The sequence below is a fragment of the Balaenoptera musculus genome, chromosome 6 (genome assembly GCF_009873245.2).
Source record: "Balaenoptera musculus isolate JJ_BM4_2016_0621 chromosome 6, mBalMus1.pri.v3, whole genome shotgun sequence".
In the NCBI taxonomy this organism is placed as follows: domain Eukaryota; kingdom Metazoa; phylum Chordata; class Mammalia; order Artiodactyla; family Balaenopteridae; genus Balaenoptera; species Balaenoptera musculus.
The window spans coordinates 113,597,861-113,622,529 of NC_045790.1; the positions used below are offsets into that span (position 1 = coordinate 113,597,861).

The 24,669-nt window shown below is 64.9% G+C and overlaps 1 protein-coding gene across 3 annotated transcripts in view; it reads right to left on the bottom strand.

Moving 5' to 3' along the window:
- Positions 1 to 1,674: 1,674 nt before the first annotated feature.
- Positions 1,675 to 24,669, bottom strand: part of RXRA (retinoid X receptor alpha) — a 101,286-nt gene continuing 78,291 nt past the window's right edge. For 2 of the 3 annotated variants that reach the window (XM_036854988.1, XM_036854987.1), the window contains exons 5-10: positions 16,321 to 16,574; positions 12,968 to 13,097; positions 10,945 to 11,077; positions 9,248 to 9,339; positions 7,401 to 7,506; positions 1,675 to 5,675 (exon numbers count right to left, since the gene is read on the bottom strand). In XM_036854988.1, coding sequence (XP_036710883.1) covers positions 5,528 to 5,675; positions 7,401 to 7,506; positions 9,248 to 9,339; positions 10,945 to 11,077; positions 12,968 to 13,097; positions 16,321 to 16,574 — 863 coding nt within the window. In that variant the 3' untranslated portion in view covers positions 1,675 to 5,527. The remainder of the gene's footprint in view (positions 5,676 to 7,400; positions 7,507 to 9,247; positions 9,340 to 10,944; positions 11,078 to 12,967; positions 13,098 to 16,320; positions 16,575 to 24,669) is intronic. The other variant, XM_036854989.1, reaches the window with a different exon arrangement.

Here is a 24,669-nt window from a genome sequence, read left to right on the forward strand (position 1 = left end):
CCAGGGGGACCGCCCTGGGCAGGAGTCACCATGGCAACTGGAGGCAGCAGAGAGGCCAGAAGCCAGGTTGCCAAGCAATGCCCGTAGGCAGCCTGGGTCTCCGCTTGACTGGAGGCTCGCCAGGGGCACAGCTCACCACAAGAAGTCGGGTGTCGGAGCCCTGCCCACCCGGACTCACCCACCTCTCGGCCCTCTCTGCCTACTGGCTCCTTTGCTGCTTCTCCTCAGGGGTAACGTCACCCCAGGTGTGCTCCCTGGAGCCTCTGTCCTGGACAACGTTTGGGGGATGCTGGGCTTGGATAGGTCATCTCGGTCACTGCCCTGCTCGGCCTGGGAACCCGCGCGGAACCCTCCTCTCCCTGGTCTTTCCGAGATCCCAGTGGCCCCTCCTCGCCCTGCAGCCATTGGAGCCATCCCTCCTCAGGGCCCGCTTACACCTGTGCCCTCGCACCCTGCCCAAGACACCCCTGCAGGATCCATCCGTGGAGGCCGTGCCCAGAGCTGGGCCAGGGTAGCCAGCGGGCCTGGGCATGTGGAAGGCAGGGCAAGGGGCCCTCAGTGGGTGGCAACCCTCCAACTCCCCAGGACCCCCAGGGCTGACCCACTTTTCAGACCAAGAGGAGGCCCCCACGGCTGGTATTATTTGAGCTTTTATGACAGGAAACCAGAGTGGGCCGGTCCCAGCAAGGCCCGGAGGCCGTGGGAGGCTGTCTCCCTGTGCCCGCCCCTTCCAGGAGGTCCAGGCTGGGCTCTGGTGGGCAAGGCCACGCCCTGACTCTGGGGAGGCCCTCCCAAGCAGCAGCAGACCTGGCAGCGGGTCTCGGCGGCAAGGCCTCAGTGCCCTGTGCTTCCAGCGTCCCGCTGGCACGGCCTGCAGCCCTGGTAGGGACAGGAGCCGCTGAGTTTCTGTGAGGTGGTGTGTGTGCACGTGTGTACGAGCGTTTGTACGTGTGTGAATGCACGTGTCCCCGTGTATACTGTATGTGCACGAGCACATCTAGGGGGGTTACCAGGGGAGCCCCTGCCTCTCGGGCCACAGGCCTCGTGGTGAGATTCACGCCCTCCTGCCGGGAGCCACCTTTGCCCTCGGTACCATGTGTCCGGCGCCACCGGGCGGGACTCTGGCCCTCAAGGCTCCCAGCTCCAGGACACCCCGGGGCTCCCTGGAGGGTGCCTGCCGGCTGAAGGTACACAAGAGGATTAGGGGACCATCGCCAAACTGCGGCCGGGCCCAGCCCAGCCCCCAGACAGCATGGGGACGAGTGGGAGGACAAGGGGTGTCGCTACCTGCTCACGAATGGGGCAGTTCGATGACATCACTCATTCTGTGGCTGTGTGTGAACCTCCCGCCCGTTCAAGCCAGTGTGGACGCCGGGGCTGTGCTCACCCCACACCTGGCCCCTCGGACGCTGAGGGCAGCCCTCTCGGGAGGCCTCTGGACGGGGCCCAGACCCAGAGGCAGGCTCCCGGGAGCTCTGTGATCCGGAGGGGGCCCAGGGCGCAGTCTCACCACCCTGGACAGGCCACCACCGCCGTCCGGGGTGCAGTTGGGGCGCCTGGTGTGGACCCAGCCCAGGTCAGGGCGAGGCCGGCAGGCCCTCCCGCTCCAGGGCGGCCGGAAGCCCCCGGCGTGGGTGACTTCCAGACCGACAGGAAAACCCCACCAGCACAAAGGCAAACTGAATGGGGATGTATTTTTAAACACTCATGTTTTGTTTGTTTCTCCTCTCACGTTTGGCTTTGAGTTTCTCTTTTCCACAATTCTAACACCATTGTTCATGAATCCCCGGCACCTGCGGCCACGAAGTTTTCGAGAACAATCACGTGGGGAAGTAATTTCACAGTCAGAGTCTCGGGAAGGCCAGCTGGCAACAGGGACAGAACAGAGCAAGGCTTAAAAATTACTCGAAAGGGGAAGAAAACCCTTGAAAGTTCCAGGCCCACCTTCCTGCCCCAGAAAGAAAACATCTACGTGCCGCGGTTTCGTCTGAAGCCCGTGCCCCGTCCCGAGAGCTCCCTCCTCCGCTCCGCCTTGCGTCCCAACGTTGACTCAGAAAGCTTTCACCTCAATCTCTAGAAGCAGAAACAAAACAAGTCCCCCCTCCCCGCCACATCCTCCAAGTATACATGAGGGATAAAATTACATTTGTACAAAAATAGATTTTTTTCTACCTTTCCCGATGCTTTAGACATCTCTTTTCTCTGTATGTGTGTGTCATCCTCTCTAAGTGTGAGCTACGCATCCCGGCTAAGGCATTCTAAGGACTGGGAACGGCTAAACCTGTTTGCACCAAAGCATCTTAAAATAGATGCATCTCCTTGCCACGAGATAATTCATTCGAACCCGGATTTCACCAAAGGAGGGGTCCTTACGTACTTGCTTACATGAAGCAAATCTGTAGGAAAACGGGGGGTGGGGTGGGGGGAGGAAAGTCTTGATTAAAAATAAACAGAGAATGCTGGGAACTGGTACACGTGTGTGGATGGCGAGCAGGTCTGTGCACACAGGGTCTCTGTACAGCATGTACATTGTACACCACACACCTGCGTGGGCAGGGACCGAATTCCGTGATGGGGACAACATCAGCTGATTACCCACTAGCTGCACGTTCCGGCCGGGCCCCCCCAGGGGCCCCCACGGAGGAGGAAGCTCGGCATGGTCTCCAGCACTGGCCACCGGCCTGCCAGCCCGAATCCTTCCGGAACACCGAGAGTGTGGCGCCATCTTCCCCCCCAGGGGACGAGAGGGCCAGGGGCTGACCCGGGAGCCATCTGGGCGGACCTCCCCGGGCAGGCCAGCTTCCAAGGAGACGCCTGACGGAGGACGAGCCGGAGTCTGGCTCTGCCAACACCGTCCAAACCCGGGGCGCGGTCGTCTTCACTCCTCGGCCTCGGGAGCCCCATCTGATGTCCAAGCAGGGAGGGGACGTGCCGGAAGCGCCCAGCAGGCGGGGACGGGCACCGGAATGGCTACTGAGCTGATGTTAGTGCTATCTTTAGAAAATTAAAGATTGTCCCACCAAAATAATAATAATAATAATAATAATTACAAAAAATCACCTTAGTTGAACCAGATTGGTAATACTACTGAAGGTCTGGTTAAATAAAAATCCTACCTCTCTACTGAGTAATGTGCCGTTTCCCCACCATCATCTTTCAAACAAACAGCACTGCATGACAACATCGATGACAGCGGACCGAGGAGAAGACGAAAGGGCAGCCCCAAGAGCCCAAGATGCTGCCGTGCCGGCGGGGCCACGGAAGGCTGAGCGGCGAGGGGCCAGGGGATTTCTGGCTTTGGGAGGGGGTGGCCTGGGGACCTCAGTGCCTTACGAGCAGCCAGCCCACGAGGCCGACCCCCCAGCAAAGCGCCCATCCTGGGTTCTCCCCACTGGAGCCACCACGTTCCCGAGGGGTCCAGGGGAGCGGGAGGGGGCTGGGTGCGGACAGGGCGCATCTGGCTGCAGAAGGCACCAGGGTGGTGGGCCGGGGGGCGGTCTATGTTCCCAGGGGGAGGGGGTCCCAGAGGGAGGCCCCTGAGGGTGCCGGCGTCCCTCTGCCTGACACAAGCACGCCCCCAAAGGCTGCCAAGACTTTCAGGGAGAGTCTGGGAAGAGGGACAACTCGGTAGGCGTGGGCTCGCCCCGTCTCTGCCTCAGATGGTGGACGGGGCTGGGGGTGCCTGTGTGGCAGGGGACGCCTCGCCTGGGCCACCAAGTTAAGGGCGGGGTGGGGTGCCAGAGAAAGGACGTGTTTGTGGAAGCTTCCACACCCTCTGCCCAGGTGCCTCACACTGAGCTCGGGCCAGACTCTGGAGGGCAAAGAATGGACTCCCTCCTCCCTAGAGGCCTGGAGGCCGGCCTCTCCCCTTCCAGCCCCAGGGGCACCCTTGCAGCACCTGGGGGAACAGACTTGGGGGGAGGCCATCCACAGCCCCCACGCCCACCCCCGCTCTGGGGCCTCTCTGGTGGGGAGCAGCGGGAAGAAGACAGGCATCGCAGAGCATGCCCCTGATGGGCTGAGAAGACAGGACTCCTCCCTAACGCCTACCCCCGGCCCCCCCGGCCCGGCTCAGGCCCCCACGACTGACAAATGCTGGGTTCAGGGAGTACGAGGCGTGAAAATGGAAAGTACTCGGACCAAAGGGAGGGCATTACAGTGCAAAAGAGGCCAGTTCAACCTGAGAGACCCCACCCCCGCCCCTGCCCCAGGGGCAGAGGGCCTGCCTGCCTGGGCTGGGTGAAAGGTTCAGGGGCCGGTGCAGGGCTGGGTGGGGTGCCCTCAACCAGAGCAGGTGTTGATGGAGCTCCCACAAAGGGCTCCATCAGCCGGCCAAGACAACAGCCGGGCTGGCTGCCCCCGAGGGGCACCCAGCCCCGGCCCAAGGGTGCTGGCACTCAACGGCTCCTGACCCCAAGAGTCCTCTGGACAGAACAGCCAGCAAAGGGGCCTCTCTACCCAGAGCGCTCCAGATGGGCCATCTGCCCCCCCGAGCCATGTGCCCACAAGTCCCTCCTTCAACGTGCACAGCTGCCCGAGGACCCTCTGGGGAAAGTGACTCTCCTCTCCTCCCGTCCCTGTGGGCCTCCTTGGTGGTGACCTCCGCCCTTGAGAGGTCAGCAGAGCCCAGGTCGGCATGGCCCCCCCAGTGCTTCCAGGAGGGCCAGAGACCAGGCTAGCCCTCCAGGACTGGGGAGTGGGGTCAGCCTTGGCCCTCTGCACAGACTGGAAGATTTGTGGGGGGGGGGGGGGGTGTTGGTTACCCAGGGCTGGACAGGACCATGTGGGAGAAGAAGCTGAAACCAGGACAATGCAAAGAGAGAAATGAGGAGGGGAGGGGTGGGGTGGGGTGGGGTGGGCAGGTGACTCCAGCCCCTGCAGCCTTGAGGTGGCCCCCAAACCCTGCACAGAGGTCAGCTTCTGTTCTGACTGGCTCGGGGACAAAGTTGAAAGTCATCTTTGGAAACGGGTTGCTCACCCTTCATTCTGAGGGGAGACAAGGCTGCTTGCCCCAGAGCCCCTCCCGTCCTCCCAGGGGGCACGTGGGGTCTTTTGCAATGAAATGCCAACCCCCCCGCACCTGTCCCCTCCTCCCGATTGTGGGTGAGGCCAGGCTGGCAGGTTGCCAGCACACACAGGCAGCAGAGGGATCCCTGCAAACAGAGGACCTCGCACGGGGTATTTCCAAACCCAGCGACAACAAAACAGTGACGGAACAAAGCCACCCTCTGACCGCTGTAGCTCCGGGGGCGGGGGCCTGAGACCCCGTGAGCCGCCCGGGCTCCCCCGGCGCTCACACCAGTTCCTGCCACTCCGGCTGCCACCCCAGCATGGCCACTGCCCGGTCCAGTCGAGTAGTACTGAAAATAACGAGGGTGGCAGCACATCTCAGGCTTAGCAGTGACAGGCCGCGCCCCCAAGTCCAAACAGCCAGGCAGAGGAGGGGCGGGACAGGCTCGGCTGAGAAGAGCAGCTGGCAGCCGGGCGGGGCGGCCGGACCAGCGGGTGCGAAGGACGGGCCACAGGCCTAAGTCATTTGGTGCGGGGCTTCCAGCATCTCCATGAGGAAGGTGTCGATGGGCGTGTCCCCGATGAGTTTGAAGAAGAAGAGGTGTTCCAGGCACTTGAGGCCGATGGAGCGCAGGGCCGGCAGACGAAGCAGCAGCTTGGCAAACCTGCGGGACAGGAGCCGCGTGAGGGGCGGGCGGGGGCGGGGGCGGGCCCTCCCACCCTCCGTCCTGGCGCCCGGCGGCCCCCTGGGGAAGGGACCAGGCTCACTGCCCCATCCCCGAGGCCGCCACGGCAGGAGACCTGCCTGAGCTGGGCCTTGGACGGGGAGGGGGGTCTCTCAGGCCGAGCACACAGAGCAGGTCAGGGCCCGGAGGCAGAAGACCCCAAACGGAGACCCCCAGGGTGGAGATCCAGGATGAAGGTCCAGTGACGAGACAGTGGCCAGGCTGGGGCAGGCTGAACAGGGCTTCGTGGGGAAGTTACAACACGTGGGCTTTCTCCAGTGCAAGAGGGAGCCACAGCAGGATTTTAAGCAGGAAGAAGGGCTACGAGAAGAGATCTGAGTACCAGCAATGCCTCTGGCTGCAGGGGCGCTAAAGGTAAAGCTGCTCCTGAGCTGGGAGCAGGTCTGAGCGCCAACAAGCCCTTCTCAGCAAGGACCAGCCTCCAGGGGGCCCCACGCCAGCGCCCACCTTCCCCAGGAAGAGCTCGGCCAGAGGCACCTGATGCCCAGACAGGGCGGGTGGGAGGGAAGGAGGCTCCTCGGGCCTTGCCCACCCCCTGGGGAGTTTCTGGGGAGGACGCTGGGTGGGGGAGGAACAGGGGAAGACTTTGGGAGCCTCTTGGAAAAGGGACGCCAGGCTTAGTGGCCCCGCTGCCAAGGACAGTTGCAGTGGGGGGGGGGCGGGGGGGGACGGGGCCACATGCCCCTCCAGGGACATCCACATCTGCCCCCCACACTGTCCCCATCCCACTGCTGCCTGGTCTCTCCACATGACCCTCCAGGGGCCCCAGAGCCTCATTAATTATTAACAGTGTCTGTATTTCAGGGGGAAAAGCCCCGTGCTTGGCTGCAACACTACCCGCGTTTTAAAGGCAGAAACGCAGCTTAGAGGCTGGAACAGGGCCAGAGAACGAGCTGTTTTCTGCTGAGCTGGCGAGATGGGCTAGGGCGGGAAGCCAGGAAAAACAGGCGGGCCTGCCACCCCTCCTCTCATCCTCCTCCTCCTCCGGGAAGTTTCACTCTAAACCAAACCAGATGAGGCTGAGCAAGACAGTTAACCCTGTGTGGCCCGTGTGTGCCAGTTGGCGGGGTGGCCAGCGGGAGAGGGAGGGGGTAGAATCAGGACAACAGATTTGGAATGCCATGAAGCCACTGATGCTTCCCTCCCCTCCTGGACACCCACGGCGCGCCCGGCACTGTGGACCCAGAAAGGAGACAATTCCAGCCCTTCCGGGGCCCACAGTCGGCCAGGAGAGACGGGCAGGTCTGCAGACCACGGCCATCTACTCTGCATATGCTTATAAACCACCTACTATGTGCTGGCGTCCTTCCCTGCTAGGGCTGAGCACGCCAGGCCCCTGCCTCTAGCGGTTCCCTTTGGCAGGCGGAGGAAAGCACTGACTTTGTTTACGTGCTTTACAGCGACAAGCACCTACTGTGTGCCGGCGCTGGGCCCATCTTTTTGGCGGGGCTACAAGAAAGCGTGAGAGCGTGCCCGCTGAGGCCGGGAGGGCACCTCAATCCCCCACTGCCCTGGATGAAGGCAGGGTGTCGCCTTCTAATTCACAAGAGTGTCTGAAGGGCTGGTGAGGGGGTCCTGCCCCGGGCAGGGGGTCTGCAAAGAGACCCCGAGGTCCGTCCAGGCAGAGGCTGGGCCGAGGCTCACCTTCCTGGCTGCTCGGGGTACTTGTGTTTGCAGTACGCCTCCAGGGACGCGTAGACCTTCTCGCGAAGCGCCTCCACCTCGGCCGGGTTTGAGAGCCCCTTGGAGTCTGTGAGGGAGCAGGGGCCGCAGGTAAGAGCCCTGCCCGGGGAAGCTGCCCCAGGGACCCAGAGCCCCCACTCAGACGAGGCTGCCCTGCGCTCGAGCCCTGGCCCTGCTGCTTGCTGGCCACTTGACCTTGGGCCAGTCCCCTGACCTCCTGCCATTCAGTGGCCCCATCTGTAAAGTGGGATGGGCCTGCCCCCCGGGCGGCTCCTGGTTACCATGGCAACTGGGTTGACTCCAGAGGCCTCTGCTGCATCGGGTCTCAGCCCCTTCGAGCCAGATGAAGGCTCTAAACCCTCTTCTACCTGAAACAGCCAGACCCACGCTATGGGGGCCCTGAAGCCATCCTGAGCCCTGGGACCCTGGCGGCAGGAGCCCAGTCTGGAAGGCTCTGCCTGTGGACGGAGATACCCGGGACCAGGGTCCCCAAAACCCCCAGGGCCCAGGGGTAAGGCTGAGGAGCACGGGCCGCCCCGGCTCATCTTGGTGAGCTGTCACAGGCCTCTCTGAGGCACTGAGAGCCCCCCGGCCGGGCAAAGCTCTGCTAATAAGCCCCCTGTGCTTCCTCATCTCCTGAGGTTACCCAGCAAGCTGACATTGGACGAGCCTCTCTCTCTCTCTCCCCACTGCCCCCGGACAGCAGCCATCACTGGGCATCTGGATTTGGGCTCACACAGCCCTGAGGCTGGCCCCAGCCAGGCATGGTCCGTCCTAGTGGCTCAGGGGGCAGAGGCTAGAGCCTCCCTGCTGCTGGTCTGAAGCTGACGCAGCCCCTGCGGGCTCAGCCGTGGAACAGGACTGCTGTCTGTTGGCCTCTGAGTCCCAGACCAGGGGGTCCCACACCGGCCCTGCCCTAGCTGTCTGATGTCCCAGTAGGAGCACTGTGGCCCAGCGTGAATGCCATGGTGGCCTGGGGTCCTGGGCACCTTGGGAACATGCCAGGCTCCTCTGCAACTGGGCTCCCCCAGGCCCTGGGGCTCTGCCAGCTCTAGACATCTCCCTTCTGTCCCCAGCAACCCCACGCCTGGGCCCCAACAGGTGAACCAGCGCCAGGAGCCAAGCCATGCACGACTTCAACGGGGATCCCGCCAGGCAGGGCCGAGACACGTGGCTCAGCCTCCCATGCTGGCAGGGTCACGGGCTCGAGCACAAACCTGGGGAACACACGTCCGTGGCAACGGGCTGTCCCCATGAGCGGACTCCATCTCCACCCCAGCCCGGCCCTCAGCACTGGAGCTGATGGAGGGCCAGGAGTCAGGGCCCGTGACCCCTAGGGCCGTCCCATCCTCCCACCGCCTGGTCAGCTCCCTGCACCTCCCCCTAGAAGCCCTCAGCAGCCCCAAACCTGCCCCCGGTGTCCCCGTCCACCCCCAAAACATCCGGGCTCCAGAACTTCGGCAGCAGAAGCGCGCGAAGAGGCCGTCTCCTCTGGAGCCCAGGATGCCGGTGCGAGTGGGGCCTCGCTTCGGACACAGCGCCCAAAGGCCCGGCCAGAGGCCTCACCAAACCACAGAGGATGAGCTCGGCTGCACAAGCCTCGTCCGACCTTCACAAGGGCCTTGGGAAGAAGGTGGCATGGCTGTGCCCCCAGCGTAAGAGAGACACCGAGGCTCGGGGAAGGGGCAGGTCGCTGACATTGCAGCGCCAGTGAGCGGTGGGGCGGGGGTGAGAGCCCGGGGCCTTTAGTCCCCCCGGTGGGCTGACGCCCGGGCCTGACAGCAGGTGAAGCGGTGGGAAGGCAGTACCGGGGTTGAAGAGGACGATGGCGCGCAGGCAGCCCAGCTCCGTCTTGTCCATCTGCATGTCCCGCATCTTGGACACCAGCTCCGTCAGCACCCTGCGGGGGAAGCAGGCAAATGCCGACGTCCAAGTCAGACCCTGCCCCTCACAGGGCCTGCCAGAAAAACCCAAAGGACTCGGGAAGCCCGATGTGGGCCTGGAGGGCAGCTGAGAAGAGTCAGGAGACCAGGGGAGGGAGCTGCCCAGACAGGGCGGGACAGTCCCCACACCCAGCCTGTCCCATCCTGCCCCGGGGGCTCCACGCCTCTTGCTCAAGAAGGTCTGCGAATGGGATTTTATCCTGGGGGGCCAGAGACTAAAGAGGAACCTCGTGACAGCCGGGGCGAGCCAGGGCCCCGCACGTCCGGGGCAAAGCCCACTGCCACACACCCCCACGGGGCTGCAGACCAGACACGGCGGCCTGAGGCCGAGGCCTGAGCGACGCATTCCTGCCGCTCTCTCGAGTCCGCCCACGGGAAGGCATTTCCCCAGCTCCTGGCTTCCTGGCTCCTTCCTTGCAGCCGGAGCAGGCTCCGTTCCACTTCCCGTCACCAGCCACTTATTACATTCCCATCACCGTCACCTCTCTAGCAGCTGGGACCACAGAACTGTCAGCTGGGTGCGAGAGTGGGGCTGCACTTCTAAACATCCCCCCAGAGGGACGTGCTCTCCAAAGAAGCCGTCTGCGGGCAATAAACCCCGCACTCCGCAGCCCCTTTTGGTGGAACTTCTGTACGTGAGCTTTTTGTTAAAGGCCCTGAAACGTCCTGTGGCAAAGACACATCCCTACAATGTCTAAACCAGTGCTTGCCCACAGTACGTGGTGCCCCTCTTTTCTACCTGAGCTGTCCCACGGGGCAGCACGACTCCCACATTTATCCCCGGGGGGCTACAGTAGGTGCTTCTGTTGCTCCCCTCTGACTTCAAGGCTCCTGCTCTCGGGGGCTCGCCTGGGACCCCTCCCCCCACCATCCCCACCCCCCAACCCCTGCCTCTGGCTCCTTCCCACTCACCACTCCTGTGCCGCGCCCCCCACCCGAGGGACCGTGGGATGCCCCTCCCCAGCCCTTCCCACTCCGGCTGGCTGAGCTGACACCCAGGTCCCCAGGTCCTCTGGGCTCTTAGGCAAGGCCCAGAGACAGGACTGAGCAGCTCCCGTCCGCCCCGCCTGGTGCAGCACAGGTGGGCCATGATTCTGGAGGCACTTGAATGGAGCCCCCGCCCACCGCCCAGCACTGGCCCCCTGGCTGCGTGCCGAGAAGGGGCAGAGGGGCAGAGAGCGGTGTCTCCACGGGGGACACGCCAGAAGCAGCGCTGAGATGCAGCCGGGCACCCAGGGACAGGGTGAGCGCGGGCTCACAGGGGCTGCGATGCTTTGGTCTCGGCTCGGAAGAGTCTCGGCCGCGTCCGACAGGACAGCACCACGGAACGGTATCTACGGCACAGTCTACCTTTGCGTTAAAAATAGGGCAGCTTTCCTTCCCATAGGCAGGACTTTAAAACATATTTGGAGAAAAGCAAACCAAAAACGTCAGCTGCGGCTGTCGGGTATCCCCGGAGGGATTTTAATCTTAGTCCTTGCACTTCTCTGCATCTCCGCAAGTATAACCTTCGTGAACAGGACAAAGGCCAAGCAGGTCACGGCCGTGGGCTGGGCCCCCACCTGTCAAAGATGGCGCCCACCCCCGCGCTGTGGGCGCTATTGCGGTGGACGTGCAGCCCGGTGGCCAGGAGGATGCCGTCCTTCACGGCTATGGAGCGGTGGGAGAAGGAGGCGATGAGCAGCTCGTTCCAGCCTGCGGCGGGGAGAGCACACGGTCACTGCTGTCTCCAGACCCCCGGGCCGCCCTGCCCCCGACCCTCGCTGGGCCCCCCAGAGGCAGCGCTCACCCTCCCAAGCCACGGTTCCCAAAGTGGGCTCCATGAAACCCCGAGCCCATGACCATTCCACAGAAGGGAAGTTCCCAAGCACTGACGTTTGGGAAATGCCTCTACAGTGCGTGCAATAAAGGCCGTGAGAAGTCCCGCACAGAGCATGTCCTGGGGCGTAGTTTAACCCAGGCTCCCAAACTAGGGTGCCAGGGAAGTCTCTCTCTGCAAGTGCCAGACACTTGTGCCACGGAGCACAAGGGAGCTCCCAGGACCCTCTCCAGGCGGCCCCGGAGCAGCTGCCGCCAGTCTGGCCCCCACGGCCAACTCCCAGAGACTGACATTTTGTGGATGCCACAAAACAGTAAATTACTGAGCTGAAACAAGGTGTGTTTAGAGCCAAAGGCCGACTCGCCACTCTCTCTACATGAGGCCCTGGCGCACACAGAGTAGGTGCAAGGGCTACAGAAAGGGATGGAAACGATTCTGTGAGCAAGTGTTTCGATGACCCTATAAACTGAACAGCGTGAATCATCCCACAAGACCATCACTAGTGACCGTCACAGCCTCCACTCCCGAGCGCCCTGAAGGCTCTGGGCTGGTAGCTGACAGCATCACAAGGATCATCCCATTTAATCCTGATTCAACCCTACAAAGCAAGCATTGGCCCCACTTTACACAGAGGAAAACTGAGGCCCAGGGAGAGGAAGGGGCTGCCTGGTCAGTGAATCAGAATCCCCTCCAACCCCTGGTCCCAGACTTTCCCAACCCTGCGGGTCTGACGGCTCTGGGTGTTGGGTTTTGTGCCCCAGAGGGAAAACTCCTCTAGGCACGGGCTCTCCCCGCCCCCAGGTTCAGCAGGGAGGGACACCCCGCTGGCCAAACACCAGGGCCGAGGACCAGAGCTCTGCGAGGGGCAGGACCAGCCCCCCAGCGCCTGCCCTACCCTGCCACTCTGCGACCACTCTGCGTCTCTCCCTCCCGTCCCCCACTGAGGCCCGCCCAGCCCCTTCCTACCTCTGACCCGGCTGCCACCTGCCCTCCTGCCCCAAGAGTGGGCCTGGCAGGCGCTGGGCTGGCCCGATGCTCCTGCGGCTCCCAGCACAGGCCCGGAACACGCAGGTCAGCAGGTGCACACCGCGGGGCCCAGCGCGCACGTATGGACCCCGTGGGGTGGGGCTCCCGCCCAGCACCTCCCAGCTGGCCCGTCCCTACTGTGTCTCTGGCACGAGCTTTGCGCCAAGGACCCCAGTGTCCCAGCAGAAACCGGCTTCCACGCGGCACGGCCGTCGTGCCCACTTTCCAGATGAGAGAACAGCCTGGAAGGCGGGCAGCTGCCTCGTCGGGACCCCAAAGCTGCCGCTCCCATCCCCCCACCCCCGCCCCCGGGTCCCAGGATCTCCCTCACAACCTGTTCAGCCGTGGGGTGTGTGCTGAGCACCGAGCGAGCTTTTTTTTGCACCAGCTTCGCGCATCGCAAGCCCAGCCTGGGAAAGGGGCCGCGGCCTCGGTGGGGGGAGAAGGCAGAACACACCTTGCTGGACGTGCTCACCCCTCCCTCTCCACAGGTCCCCTAGATGGCCCTTCACCCCTCTGAGGGCCACTAGGAGAGACCCCACACTGAATCCCTCCTCATGAGGGAGGGGAGGAAAACCCAGGCTGGGGTGGGCAGTCCCGGAGCAGCAGCCCCGGCCCGTGCCCCTTCCCCTGCGTCCTCACACAGCAGGAGGAAGGCCGCGTCCCACCCGCGGGGCTCCAAAGCCCCCGCCCCTCTCCTGTCCGCGCCTGCCCAGCCCCCGCCAGGCCCGGCCACTCACCTGCCCGCAGCAGGATGACCTGGTCGTCCAGGGGCAGCTCGGAGAAGTGAGGGATCCGCTTGGCCCACTCCACCAGGGTGAAGAGCTGCTTGTCGGCCGCTTGGCAGATGTTGGTGACAGGGTCGTTGGGCTGGAGGAAGGGGCACCACGGTGAGCACCGAGCAGAGAACGCGGCCCCAGACCAGGCCCCGCCGCACGCCTTACCCGGCGGTGGCGGCTGAACAACGCCCCCGGTGACACCCACGTCCTATACCCCAGAACCTGCTAACGTGCCACCCTACCCGACAAAGGGAACTCTGCAGACGTGGCCGAGTTAAGGGTTTTGAGATGGGAGGTTACCCTGGAAGAAGTGGGGGGGCCCAATGCCGTCACAAGGGTCCCTACTGGAGGGGGGAGGAGGTCAGAGCGGAGAGAAGGAGTGAGGACGGAGGCCGAGATGGAGGAGGGATGCCGGCCCCGAAGCCGGAGGAAGGGCCGGGAGCCGAGGAACGCGGGCAACTCCAGAGCAGGGACGGGCCAGGCGATGCCCTGACTTGGCCCAGGGACACTGAGCTCAGACTTCTGACCTCAAGAAGCGTAAGATACTAAAATCTGTGCTGTCTCAGGCACTTGGTTTGTGGTCCCTTGTCCTAGCAGCCACAGGAAGGTCACCGTGCTACGACCTACTCAGTCCCCACCGCAGCCCTGGGGGCTGGGGCCGGGTGACCCCGTGTCACAGACCAGACTCGCGGGTGGGTGCCAGCCCCTCCGGTGTTGCTTCTTCCTACCAGACTCGGAGGTGGCACACAGAGAGACGGGGTACATCAGAGGCCCTTCCAGAAAGTTCTAGCCAGAAGGGGACGCCCCGGTCATTCTCAGAGACGAGGAAACCTGGGCGGCCTCAGCGGCACCCTGCTGCTCCCGGCTCCAGCCCGTGGGGCTGGGGTGGAGAACCCTCTGGGCCCAGGGGGCGGGGACCGAGGCCCGTGCACGGGATGTGGAAACCCCTCATTCCAGAAACCATGACGGCCAGGCAGCCCCACGGGGGAGGCCCCCTCGGAAGAGCTGCCCCTGACAGAAACCATCCGCCCTCCAGTGACGCAGCCTAAACAACCCGGCCCCGTGAAGGGTCTGCTGAGGGCTCTCGTGGGAGGCCCGGTGACAAACTGGCACCGAGGCCACCAGGGTGGACAGAGCCAGGCGTGCAGAAAGGGGACCTGGGACCTCGGGGAGAGACGGCAGCCGGGGAGCGTGGCCAGTTGGTCTGCGGACCTCAGGGGGAAGGGGTAGACAGGCAGCAGCCCCTGGACGCCCCCGTTGTCACCCGCGGGGGGCCAGCCCCCAGCCTACGCGGCGTCCCCTCCTCCACCTGCTCCCCAGCAAACCTCCCAGGAGCGTCAACCGGAAGTCCACGCACTCGCTGGGCCCCGGACACCATGTGCCCAGGACACCCTGCGGGCAGCGCCCACCCCATCCCGTCTGATGGACAGCGGCAGCCACGGGCAGAGCCTGGCCCACAAGGGGTCCCGGCTCACACGAGCGAAACACCCAGCAGCTAGCGTGCCAGAGGCCAGGGCCAGGTTCTCGCCAGAGCCACCGCGGCCAGGCTCCACTCCCCGGGGACCGTGCCCCTCGCCCTTCCATGCCGCAGGGCAGCCCCTCGAGGTGAGAGCACAAGCCCGATGGTGGGGAGCATGGGGGAGCCACGCAGGGGGAAGCAGGGGGCGTGGGGAAGACCCGAGGAGAGCCCCAGGGGTCGGGCTTTCTCCCTGGCCACTGGCCAACGGCCCCCTCCGAGCCCTCAAGGGGCCCAAAGCAGGCCCGGGGCACAGGCTGTCACCCTGAGCCACTCCCCGGGCAGGCCGGGGCCTTGTAGGTGAGCACGAAGTCACGCCTAGAGCTGGGGGCAAAGTTTGCCTGCACAGTAGGTGCAGGACTAGGCCTGGGGGGCTCCCCTGGGGGAGGGGGCTCCAGCTCTGCCCTGCTCCGTCCCGCAGGGTGGTCTCCAGCAATTACTTAACTTCTCCGAGACTGGATTCCCACTCAGAGACAAAATAGGCCTCATTCAACGGCAGTTTCTGGAGTTCCAGTCTGTGCCTAAGAGGGAGAGACCTTTTCCTGTCCTAGGAGGTGACGGCGGGATGCCCAGGCAGAGGCCCGAGGCTGCCCCAGGGCAGAGAGGTGTCGCTGGCGTCGAGGGAAGGGGCCTAACGAGCCGTCCCCAGAGCGGGACCCAGGCCAACCCAGCGCAGGCTGCAGCACGAGGGCAGACCCTCTGCCCGGCCGGCCCGCCCGCCTGTCCCCTAGACCCGCCTCCGCCTGCTCTGAATTCGTGGAGAGAGAAGGTGGCAGATTTGTTTTCTTCCAAATAACGTCCTTACTTGACAAAATCAAAAGCTGGCAGGCCTTGGTTGATCCCCTGACTTTTCTTTCAGGGTTTCGACTCAGTCGTGAAGCCCTCGCAGCACCCCCACCCCGCACTGGGACTGGAGAGGGGGCGTAGGGTCAGGCCGGACCACAGACCAGACGGACTGCTGAGGATCACAGCTGAGGGGAGTCATTCTACAACGAGAGGCGGCACGCCCAGGGGAGGGCCCGCCTTCCCTGGCACGCAGCCCAAGTGGGTGTCTCAGAGGGGCCGTGGTCCTGGGGCATCACAGAGGGCGGGGCAGCAGGGCGGCCTGCGACCCCCCACAGATGAGACGGGACCCTCACACTCGGGAGATGGGGGTGGGGGCCACATGAGAGCACCTACGGGCAGGGCAGGGTCCTGTGGAACAGCCTGATGGCAAGGATGGAGAATTAACCCACCACACACGCTGCGGTGTGGCCCCCATGTGCTAGGGGCCGTGAAGAGTAACGTCAGGGGCTCTGAGCCCACAGAACAGGGGCACCAGGGGAGTCAAGAGGGAAAGGGGCTCCGCGAGGAAGTGACACCTCTCTGAGACTGAAGCCTGAGGAGGAACAGAGGGAGCGGCACATGCAAAGGCCCTGGGGTTGGGGTAGGGAGCTGGACAGGTGTGTCCGGTGCCATCTGGGCCACTGTGAGCCAGGGACAGAATGGAGGGAGCAAGGCCAGGGTGACCTCAGGGCAGGCCACAGGGCTGTGCTCCCACCCTGACCGCACACGGGAGACACAGATGAAGTCTGGACCTAACGCTGCCCGCAAACCTGGGGCAGACACAGAACCCCTGAAACCCGGCTGGACGACGGGCCAGAGACAACACGAAGCTTGAAGGTTACCATGAAGTCCTGGGCTTTGAGCCAAATAACCAAAAACTCACCCACCCGACTGGGGACATTACAGAGGGGGTCTCCCTCCCATGAGCCCGCCCGGGGCCGCGGTCCCCAGAGCAGGGCGGGTGTGCACTCACCGAGCTGGGGTTCGGCCCCACATTTGCCTCCACGTACGTCTCGGTCTTGGGTTCGACGGCCAGCTCGGCCTCCAGGATCTTCTCCACTGGCATGTCTTCGTTGGCGCTGCTCGTGGACTCCACCTCGTTCTCAGCCCGGTCTTTGCCCCGCTGCCGCTCCTCCTGCACAGCTGAGGCACGGGGAGGCTGCTTGTCAGCCCGCAGCCCCCGCGGCAGCCCCTCCGCCGCCAGGGCCCGAGCGGCGCGCCCACAAGCTGGCCGGGGCCGGGGAGAAGGACGCTGCTCAGAGCCGGCCAGACTGCGGCCCCCTCCTCTGCCCCAAGCCTGGCCTCCCGGAGGCTGTGCGCTCTGAGAACAGAACACGCCGCCTCTCGTTCATTCATTCGCCTATGGGTCACACCAGGACCCGCCCAGGGCCAGGGCAGATGGGGCCCAGCTCTCAGGAAGCTGACGGTTCAACAGGGATCCCAGCGTGGAGTGAGAAGGGCTTTGATGGGCTATGGACTGAGGCAAAGCCAGGAAGGCTTCCCGGATAAAGTGACAATGAAATTGAAGGAACAGGAAAAACAGGGAGAGCAATTCAGGCAGGAGGGGTAGCATGTGTCAAGGCCTAGAACCAGAGCAGAGATGTTACTGATGAAAGGGCCTCTCGTGTCAGCTGGAGAGCAGAACAAGGGGTGCGACTGTGGGGGGCGTGGCCGAGAACAGGGTCCAATGTGCCCAGGAAAAGGATGGGGTGAGAGGCAGATCTCTGATGGTCCCTTTCTGCTGCGGGGAGGAGAGGGGCTGGGGGAGAGCACAAACTGGGTCAAACCCAGGCTTGAGACGGGACAGCCCGGGCCGGCCGGGCGGGTGCGGGGGTCCAGCACGAGGGTAGAGACTGAGCAGATGCTGCAGTCGGGGGGCAGCCTAGTTTCTGGGAACCCAGGGAGAGAAGCTGATGGGAGGAGGCAGAGAGGGAACGGTTCATTCCAACACGTCCCCGCGGAGACCCACGTGGGAGGAAGGCCGAGGGGACCAGGCACCCCACGGCTGGGCGTTCACAGACCCTCGACTTCACAGCCCATGCAGCTCAAGCCGCCCTTTCCCAAGAGGGGCCGAGACCTCCCTGAGGTCACCCAGCAGGCCCAAGGCGACACTGAACCAGAGCCAGGCTATGGACCCCCCCCAGAGCCCCGCAAAGACCCAAGAAGGCTCCCGGGGGCTTCTGCAGCGCCCTCTGCTGACCCTCACACCCCCCTTCCTCTGCTGGGGACACCAAGGGCCCTGGGCCCGGAAAAAGGAGACCTGGGCAGGGTGGGAGAGGCTGCCCACACAGCACCAGCACGGGGGAGCCCCTGGGCGTATTGGGCCTGTGCCTCCCCAGGGACGCGCCAGATGCCACTAAGCGAGGGCCGCAGCACCAGGACGGGGCCCACCACCGCCGCCGGCCGCCCTCCCTTGGTCCTGCTCTGCTGAGCCAGAGCAGATGTCCAGACGTCCCCCGACACTCCCAGGGCGCCCACGGCCTCCTCAGGGCCAGCTCCTCAGCCCCCACCCCACACAAGGCTTCCTGGGGCCCCTGGAGACCCCAAGGCAAAGCATGAGCTTGTTGTGCGAGGCGACTTCCCGAGGGCTGCAGTGAAACCTCTTTGTCACACACTCCCATCCCCACCGAGGGGAAGGGCCTGCACGCAGCCCCCAGCATGGAGCCCAGGGCCGGGTGGAGCTGGGCCCGCCTCTTGGGGCGCACCCCGGTCCACAAGGTTCCTAGTAAGAGATGGGAGATCATCCTGACCTGGGGGGGCCCTGAGGGCCAGGCCCGGGCCCCCCACAGTGCCCAGCGGCACGGGCAGCTCCTCCCCGGCCGGAATCCCAGGGCCCTGAGAACTGGACGGGCACCGCACTGGTCCTCGGGGGGTGGAACAGGAGGTGGCCACGAGCCACCACGCAGCCTGGCTCCCAGACCGCTCCTGCCGGGATGGATCCCACGGCCCAGAGCCACACCTGCACAAGTGTGAAGGCCCTCACGGTCTCTGCCGACCCTGCCACTCACAGGCCAGGCCCTGCCGGAGGGAGGGGACAAGCCCCTGCGCACCCTGCTTGGGCCCGGGCCACGTGGCAGCCACTCTGCCTGCGTCCCCAGGGACCAGCGTGCTGCGTCCGCCACACTCTGGACCACAGCACCGAGAGGCTCTGGTCAACGGCCCACTCCCCCGACTCCTAGGGGACCTCAGGGTAGGACGTTCAGATAGAAGACGTGACACAGGCAGGAGGCCGAGCCGGCGGCCCTGGGTCAGCTCCAGCCTAGGAGCTGGCTCAGGCCGGCTGACTCCTGGCCCACTGCCCAGCCTCCATCCTGCCCTGCAGATGGGGACTCGGCGAGGGGGCCTCAGGCCCTCCCAGGGATGCCCACCGGGATGGCCAGAGGCTGGTGCCCCTCATCCATCCAGCCCAATCCCACCTGGATTCCCCTCTCCCTATTTCTGACCCATCCCAGAGTTCTGTCCCCAAAGCCACCTGCAAGCCCCCCTCCCCAGTGAGCCTCAGCCCAGCCTGGCACCCACACCCTCACGCTCCTGGGGGACCCTTGCTCTCAGCGCTCCCTTCTCTTTCCTGGTCTGACTGCTGGGACAGGCCTTCCGGAGGCCTTCCCACGTGCCATCACCCCTCTGGGCCTCAGTCGGGGCTTACCCTCCCCTGCAGGAAGTCTGGACCGGGCAAAACACAGTGCCCTGTTCCCGCAGACGCTGCTGTCACAGGACTGCCCCCCGCCTACCTCCAGACCCACCCGCCCTGCTCAGCTCCGGGGCCCGAGCTCGGGGCTGCCTCACCCGGGCCCTCTCACCCTTGGTCTCGGGTGGGTCTTGCAAACGCAGGGGACCAGCAGGAGGGAGGAGGGGGTCCGTGGCTCTGGTGCCCGCCCTGCCCGGCCACGGTTCTCAGCGGCCACTTCCTCCTCAGGCCACAGCTCTAGGGGCTCTGCCAGCCCACCTCCACTCCGTCCTCCAAGCCTGGGGGTGTGAGGGCTCCCCTCTGTTGCTCCCTGGGGGTCCCCCGGGCCCATGCGATTCCTGGAACACCGCCCACAGCTCTGCAACAGTCCACGTGGACCCCTCTCCGACACGTCGGCCCCGCCAACGACCGTTCAGACCCTCTCCGGGCCACGGGGCTCCCTGAGGGCCGGCCCTGCATCCTTCCCGCATCCACAAATGGCTATTTACGGATGGTCCCTGCCAGGGGCTCCGCTCTCCAAGACCCAAACGCTGACTCGAGTGAGAGACTTTCCATCCATCTGGCGAGACTCGGGACAGGGGGCTGGCCCACGCTTCAGATCCACCAGCTGGGCCCCGGAGCCAGGCGGGAGGCCTGGAGTCAGAGTTTTTGCAAGCCTGGTGCTTCTGGAAAGTCTGACAGCTGGTGGGGCTGGGTGGGGAGCTCAAGCTGGCCGGCCTGGCTCTGGCCTCTTCCAACACAGCGGATGCTGGGGGGAGCAGGGCACCTCCTCATGTCACCGCCTGCTACAGGGGATGGGGTCACAGACCAGAAGAGTGGACCCGGTGGGCGGCAGCCCCACAGGCTGATCTGGACCAGCATCCGGAGTGTTGGGGACCCAGAACCCTGGCAGGCCAGTGTCCCTGAGACCCTGAGGGTGGGGGTCCCCAGGGTCTGTCCTCTGAACAGAACCCTAAATCCTCAGAGCTGGGACACAGCTGAGAGGCACGTTTTAGCAGGTGGGGAAACTGAGGCCCGGAGCACCAAAGGGGTGCGTGCGGCTGAGCTCTCAGGAGAACAGGCAGCTTAAAGCTACAGGCTCTGCAATCAGACGCTGCTCGGCCCCAACTGCTGTGTGGCCCCGGGTGAGTCCCTGGCCTCTCAGTGCCCCAGCTCCCCCAGCCACGGAGTGACAAGGACAGCACCGGCCTCCAGGCTGGATCCGCAGGAGGCGCCCTCGGGACGCTCGCGGCTTCGTCCCCGCGCACGGCCCCCATGACGCGGCCCCGTTAAGGGGCTCTCCTCTCCTTCCAGACGGGACGGGGTGGCAGGTGGGGGTCCCTCAGCACTTGCCTCCTGCGTGGGGACATCCAGAATTAATTAGCGAGCGCTCTGCGAAGCACTCTGAAGCCGTGAAGGGCCCCGCGCTCTGAGCAACATCGTTACAAATACTATTGTTTTATTTAAGCGCGGGGGGGGGCGGGGGGAGCCCGGGGATTCATGCTCTGCCCGTTCAACCACCTCTTAGACGTAGCTGTGTTTGACTTACGTCCGCTGGCGCCGGGAAGCCTCGGGTGGGAGGCGTCGGCCAAGACAGGGCCTCGTTACCCTCCCAGCCCCGAGCCACGGGCAGAGGGGACGCTGCCGGGAGGGCAGAGGAGGCTGGGCCCCCGCGCCGGGGATCCCCAGGAAAAGCCCCCGGGGCCGACCCTCCTCCAGCAGCCAAGCATGCGCCTGGGAGAGGCACTCAACGCCCAACATAAGCGGGGTCCCAGGCGTCAGGAGACAGCTGGTGCCGGACGTCCAGGGGAACAGCAGCCCACAGCCAGGGTGGGACTCCCTCCCCACAACCTGCACAGCGCCCACCGCCGCCCTCCCGGCTCCTGGGGCCGGGCAGGAAGCCAAGAGGTGGGAGGGGTGTCTGGGCGGGGGTGGGGGGGGGGACCACAGGCCTGCCACCTCCTTTGCTTCGGCACCGCCAGCGGCTGGGCCCTTCCTCCATCCCCTGTATGGCCCCCCGGGGCAGGCAGGACGGGATTTCTCCAAGGATTTCTGGCCCAGCTGCCTCCTCTCAAGGCTGGAGGGGCATGTCCCTGCCAGAGGTCACAGGGCAAGTTATGTCCCTCGAGCTCGGAGGACACGTCCCTCCTTCCCTTAGGAGGCTCAACTCAGGACAAGCGGCCTGCACATAAGAATGATCACGTGCAACATACACGGGCACGCACACGCACACATGGGCACGCACACGGGTTCATACACATGCACATGCTGCGGCCCCCACTCTCTGACCCCACCACCCACCAGGCACGGGGCTGGCACCCGCCACGTTCCCCCCAACAGGCCCTTCAGGGAGCCTGCCGACACTCCCATGCACCGCGAGGAAATTGAGGCTCGGAGAGGCAAGGCCACGCGCCCCACGTAGACAGGGAGGTGCGGGCACCAGCGGGGCCCTCTCCGCAGCCGGATGCGGGGCCATGCCCGCCTGCGCACACGCGTCAGGCGCTGTCGTTTCCACACCCCAGTCCCTCGGAGGCAGGGGACGGGGCGCAGGAAGGAAACGGGGAGAGGCCTTCCTCAGAGACGAAGAAGGAAGCAGAGGCGGGGCAGCGGGGTGACCCTCCAGCCTGCTGCTGTCAGGTCTCCCCCCTCAGACGGGAGCATGGGCAGGCCCCCGAGCCCTGCAGCTGCACGCTCAGCCGACAGGCCCAGGCTCAGCCTGGGGAGGGCTGGCCCGCGGGGCACCTCCCACCTGGGCCCCATCAACCCCGGAATGCTGCGGAACGAGCCCCCGGGGGCTGCGTGTGTGCGCACGCCCCTGCCGTTGCCCAACACGAGACGCCGTGGGCCTGCCGCGTCCCTCGTTACCAGCACGGGGCGGGGTGCCCACCGGCCCTCCCTGCGGTCGGCCAGTCCAGGGGCCAGCCCCAAGCCTGTGCCCCACCTGTACCAGGGGTGTGATCACAAGCCTCTCCCAGGGGTCGTGTGGCACCGAGGCCAGTCGGCATGGCCACCCGTGTGGGCCTGGCACCTAGGAGGGCTCAGGCCGGCCCTGGGGGCGGACAAGCCACATCCTGCATGCTCCCGGCCAAGGCTGGGGTGGCACTCCGGGGCCCCGTCCCCCTGGGCCCCACACTGCCCCAACTCATGCTGCCACCAGCCCTGCCACTGCCAGGGAGCCCTCCTGGCAGGGGTCGCCCCAGGACAGCAGAGAGGAAGGAGGCTGCCTCAGGACCGAGCCCCCTGCAGGGCCGGCACCGAGGCTGCGCCGGGGCCACCGGTCACTCCTCCCGAGAGCGAGGCAGTGGGCCGGGCCCCGCAGGCGATGGGAAGCACGACGGGCGCTGCCACCCATGCCAGGACAGAGCCTCCTCCCGTGGCCCTAGGGCTCGCGGGCTGCATGGCGGTGAGGAGAGTTTTACGTTGTGTTGGGAGCACGAGAGGGCGGTGTAGGAGGGTCTTGACTGCCTGCTTGTGACTTATAAATCCAGCAGGAGGCAAGGGGGTGGGGTTCTGATGGCATCAGGTATTTATCTAATGGCCCATAAATCAGGTCTCAAGGGCCGCACTGCCTCGGGATCGCGCCCAGCGCTCCAGATTTATGCACCAGACGGAGAGACGGGCGGCGCGGCTCCGGCCCAGGCAAACGGGAGCAGCCCAGCCCCGCCAGGGCGGCCCTGAGACCTCCGCGAGCGCCCCTCCCCCCTGCACCCCGTTTCTCTACCCGGGAGGTGTGGGAACGGCGTCACAGCACCACGGCTGAGAGTGTGTGCGACAAGGACAGGGTCCCCAAAGAGGCTCCGCACACAGCGGGCGCTCCTAACAGCCCCCGGCGAGCACAGGGGTCAGACCCGCTGCCTCCCCAGCCCCGAGCCTGCAGCTCCACTGCGACAGGAGAGGGGTGTCACCCACTCTCCCCCAGGTCTTGGGGGAACAGGCAGCTGGAGTCTGCCCAAGGCTCATAGGTGGACAGGCTGAGGGGGCCTTAGGAGGGGGTCAGCATTTACGGGAAAGTGGCCTGGGGACCCGTGGACGGTCACTCTCTGGGGCCCCACAGGGCGCCACATCCACTGAGTTTCTCGGCCTCGGCATGCGCTGGGTCTGCCAAACACCCTTCCACTCTTCTGGTGTCAGCTGGACATCTGCCCCCCCAAGCCTTGCCTTATGTCCATGGCCGGGCCAGGGACCTACTCTGGGCTCCCACAGTCCCCTGGGCTTCCCCCAAGGCAGCACTGATCACACCTGGGGGGCCCAGCCTGGCTGTCTGACGGTCACTTTCAATGGATGGATGCCCACGGCTCGCTGCTATGTGCCCAGCGCCTGGCGTGGTATCAGGCACCGGGGATGGTAAGCTCAGCAAGCGAGTGATCTCACTCTGTACTGTGGTGCCCACAAGGGAGCCCCGAGCCGTGAGCTGCATGTCAGGGCCCCACCTCCCCTCAGCACACTGGCACCTGGCCCTCTGGCCAGGCTCCACATCTGGATGCGGACTGATCTGCTGCCCACCACACGCTTGCCCCCTGCCCAAGTTTCCATCCTTCAGGAACCACGCTGCACTCACCACCTCCAGGAAGCCCACCCTGACTACAAAGGGTGGCCAGAGGAACCAGGGCTGGGACACAGGCCTCCCCCCAAGCCAGGCACCTGCTTCCTCTGCCCTCTTGCTGCCCTAAAGGAATAAGATCTGCACTGGAAGCCAGAGGCCCAGGTTCCAGCCCAACGTGTGATCTCGGACAAGCCCTGGACCCTTTGGGCCTCAGCTTCTCCACCCAGACAAAGAAGGGTGGGCCAAGGTCTCTGTGGAACACGTGCCCTGCTCAGGAGGGCCCGGAGCCCAGGCCGGCCCCTCGCTCACGCTGAAGCCCAGGAGGCACCCCGCCCCTCACCAGCGGCTACCACCGAGCCCCCATCACATCACTGCACTGCACAGGCGGCCTCACGACCTCAAGGAGCAAATCCTGCAGGACCACACGGCCCAGCTGAGGTTTCGGTTTCTCAGCAAGAACAAGTGGGGCTGAAGAGATAAATAAATGAAAGGAGATGAAAACTGCAGTCCCCACGAGAGGACGGTCCTCGGTGGTGAGACGCCAGCCCGAGACCCCGACAGGAGCCGGTGGGAAGGAGGTGGACAAACACAAGCCACGCGTGGACCATGGGAACAGCCGCAGCGGAGAAGGGACCCCACACAGCACCTCCTAAAGCCACGAGGCCTCAGGCACGGGACACTCAAGCAGGGACGCAGACCAAAACTGAGAGAAGTCACCCAGAACGCAGGAGCCAGCAAACCTGCGCTGGGGAAACCGAGGCCCACGGACGTCAAGGGGCTACGAGGAGCCACCCTGGGCTCGGGCCCAGGTCTGGCTGGACGGCTTGACAATTTCAGCGACCTCAGGGGAGCGGCCTTCCGTGCTACACGCCCCCACCCGCCCCTAATAAATGTTGTCACAACCCAAGGCTGAGAGACCTGCAGCCCGAGTCCCTCTCCTGGGAGGACCTGGGGCCGCACGGCACCCCGGCCAGGTCCGTAGGAGGAAGCACAGCCCAGGACGAGCCGGCGTCCAGCAGGCTTGGGAACGTCCTGATGGTCTCTAGAGCTCCCTGCCCCCACCCCTGAATCAGTGCTGCCCCCGCCCCGGGTCTCCTCGACCGTCCCCTACC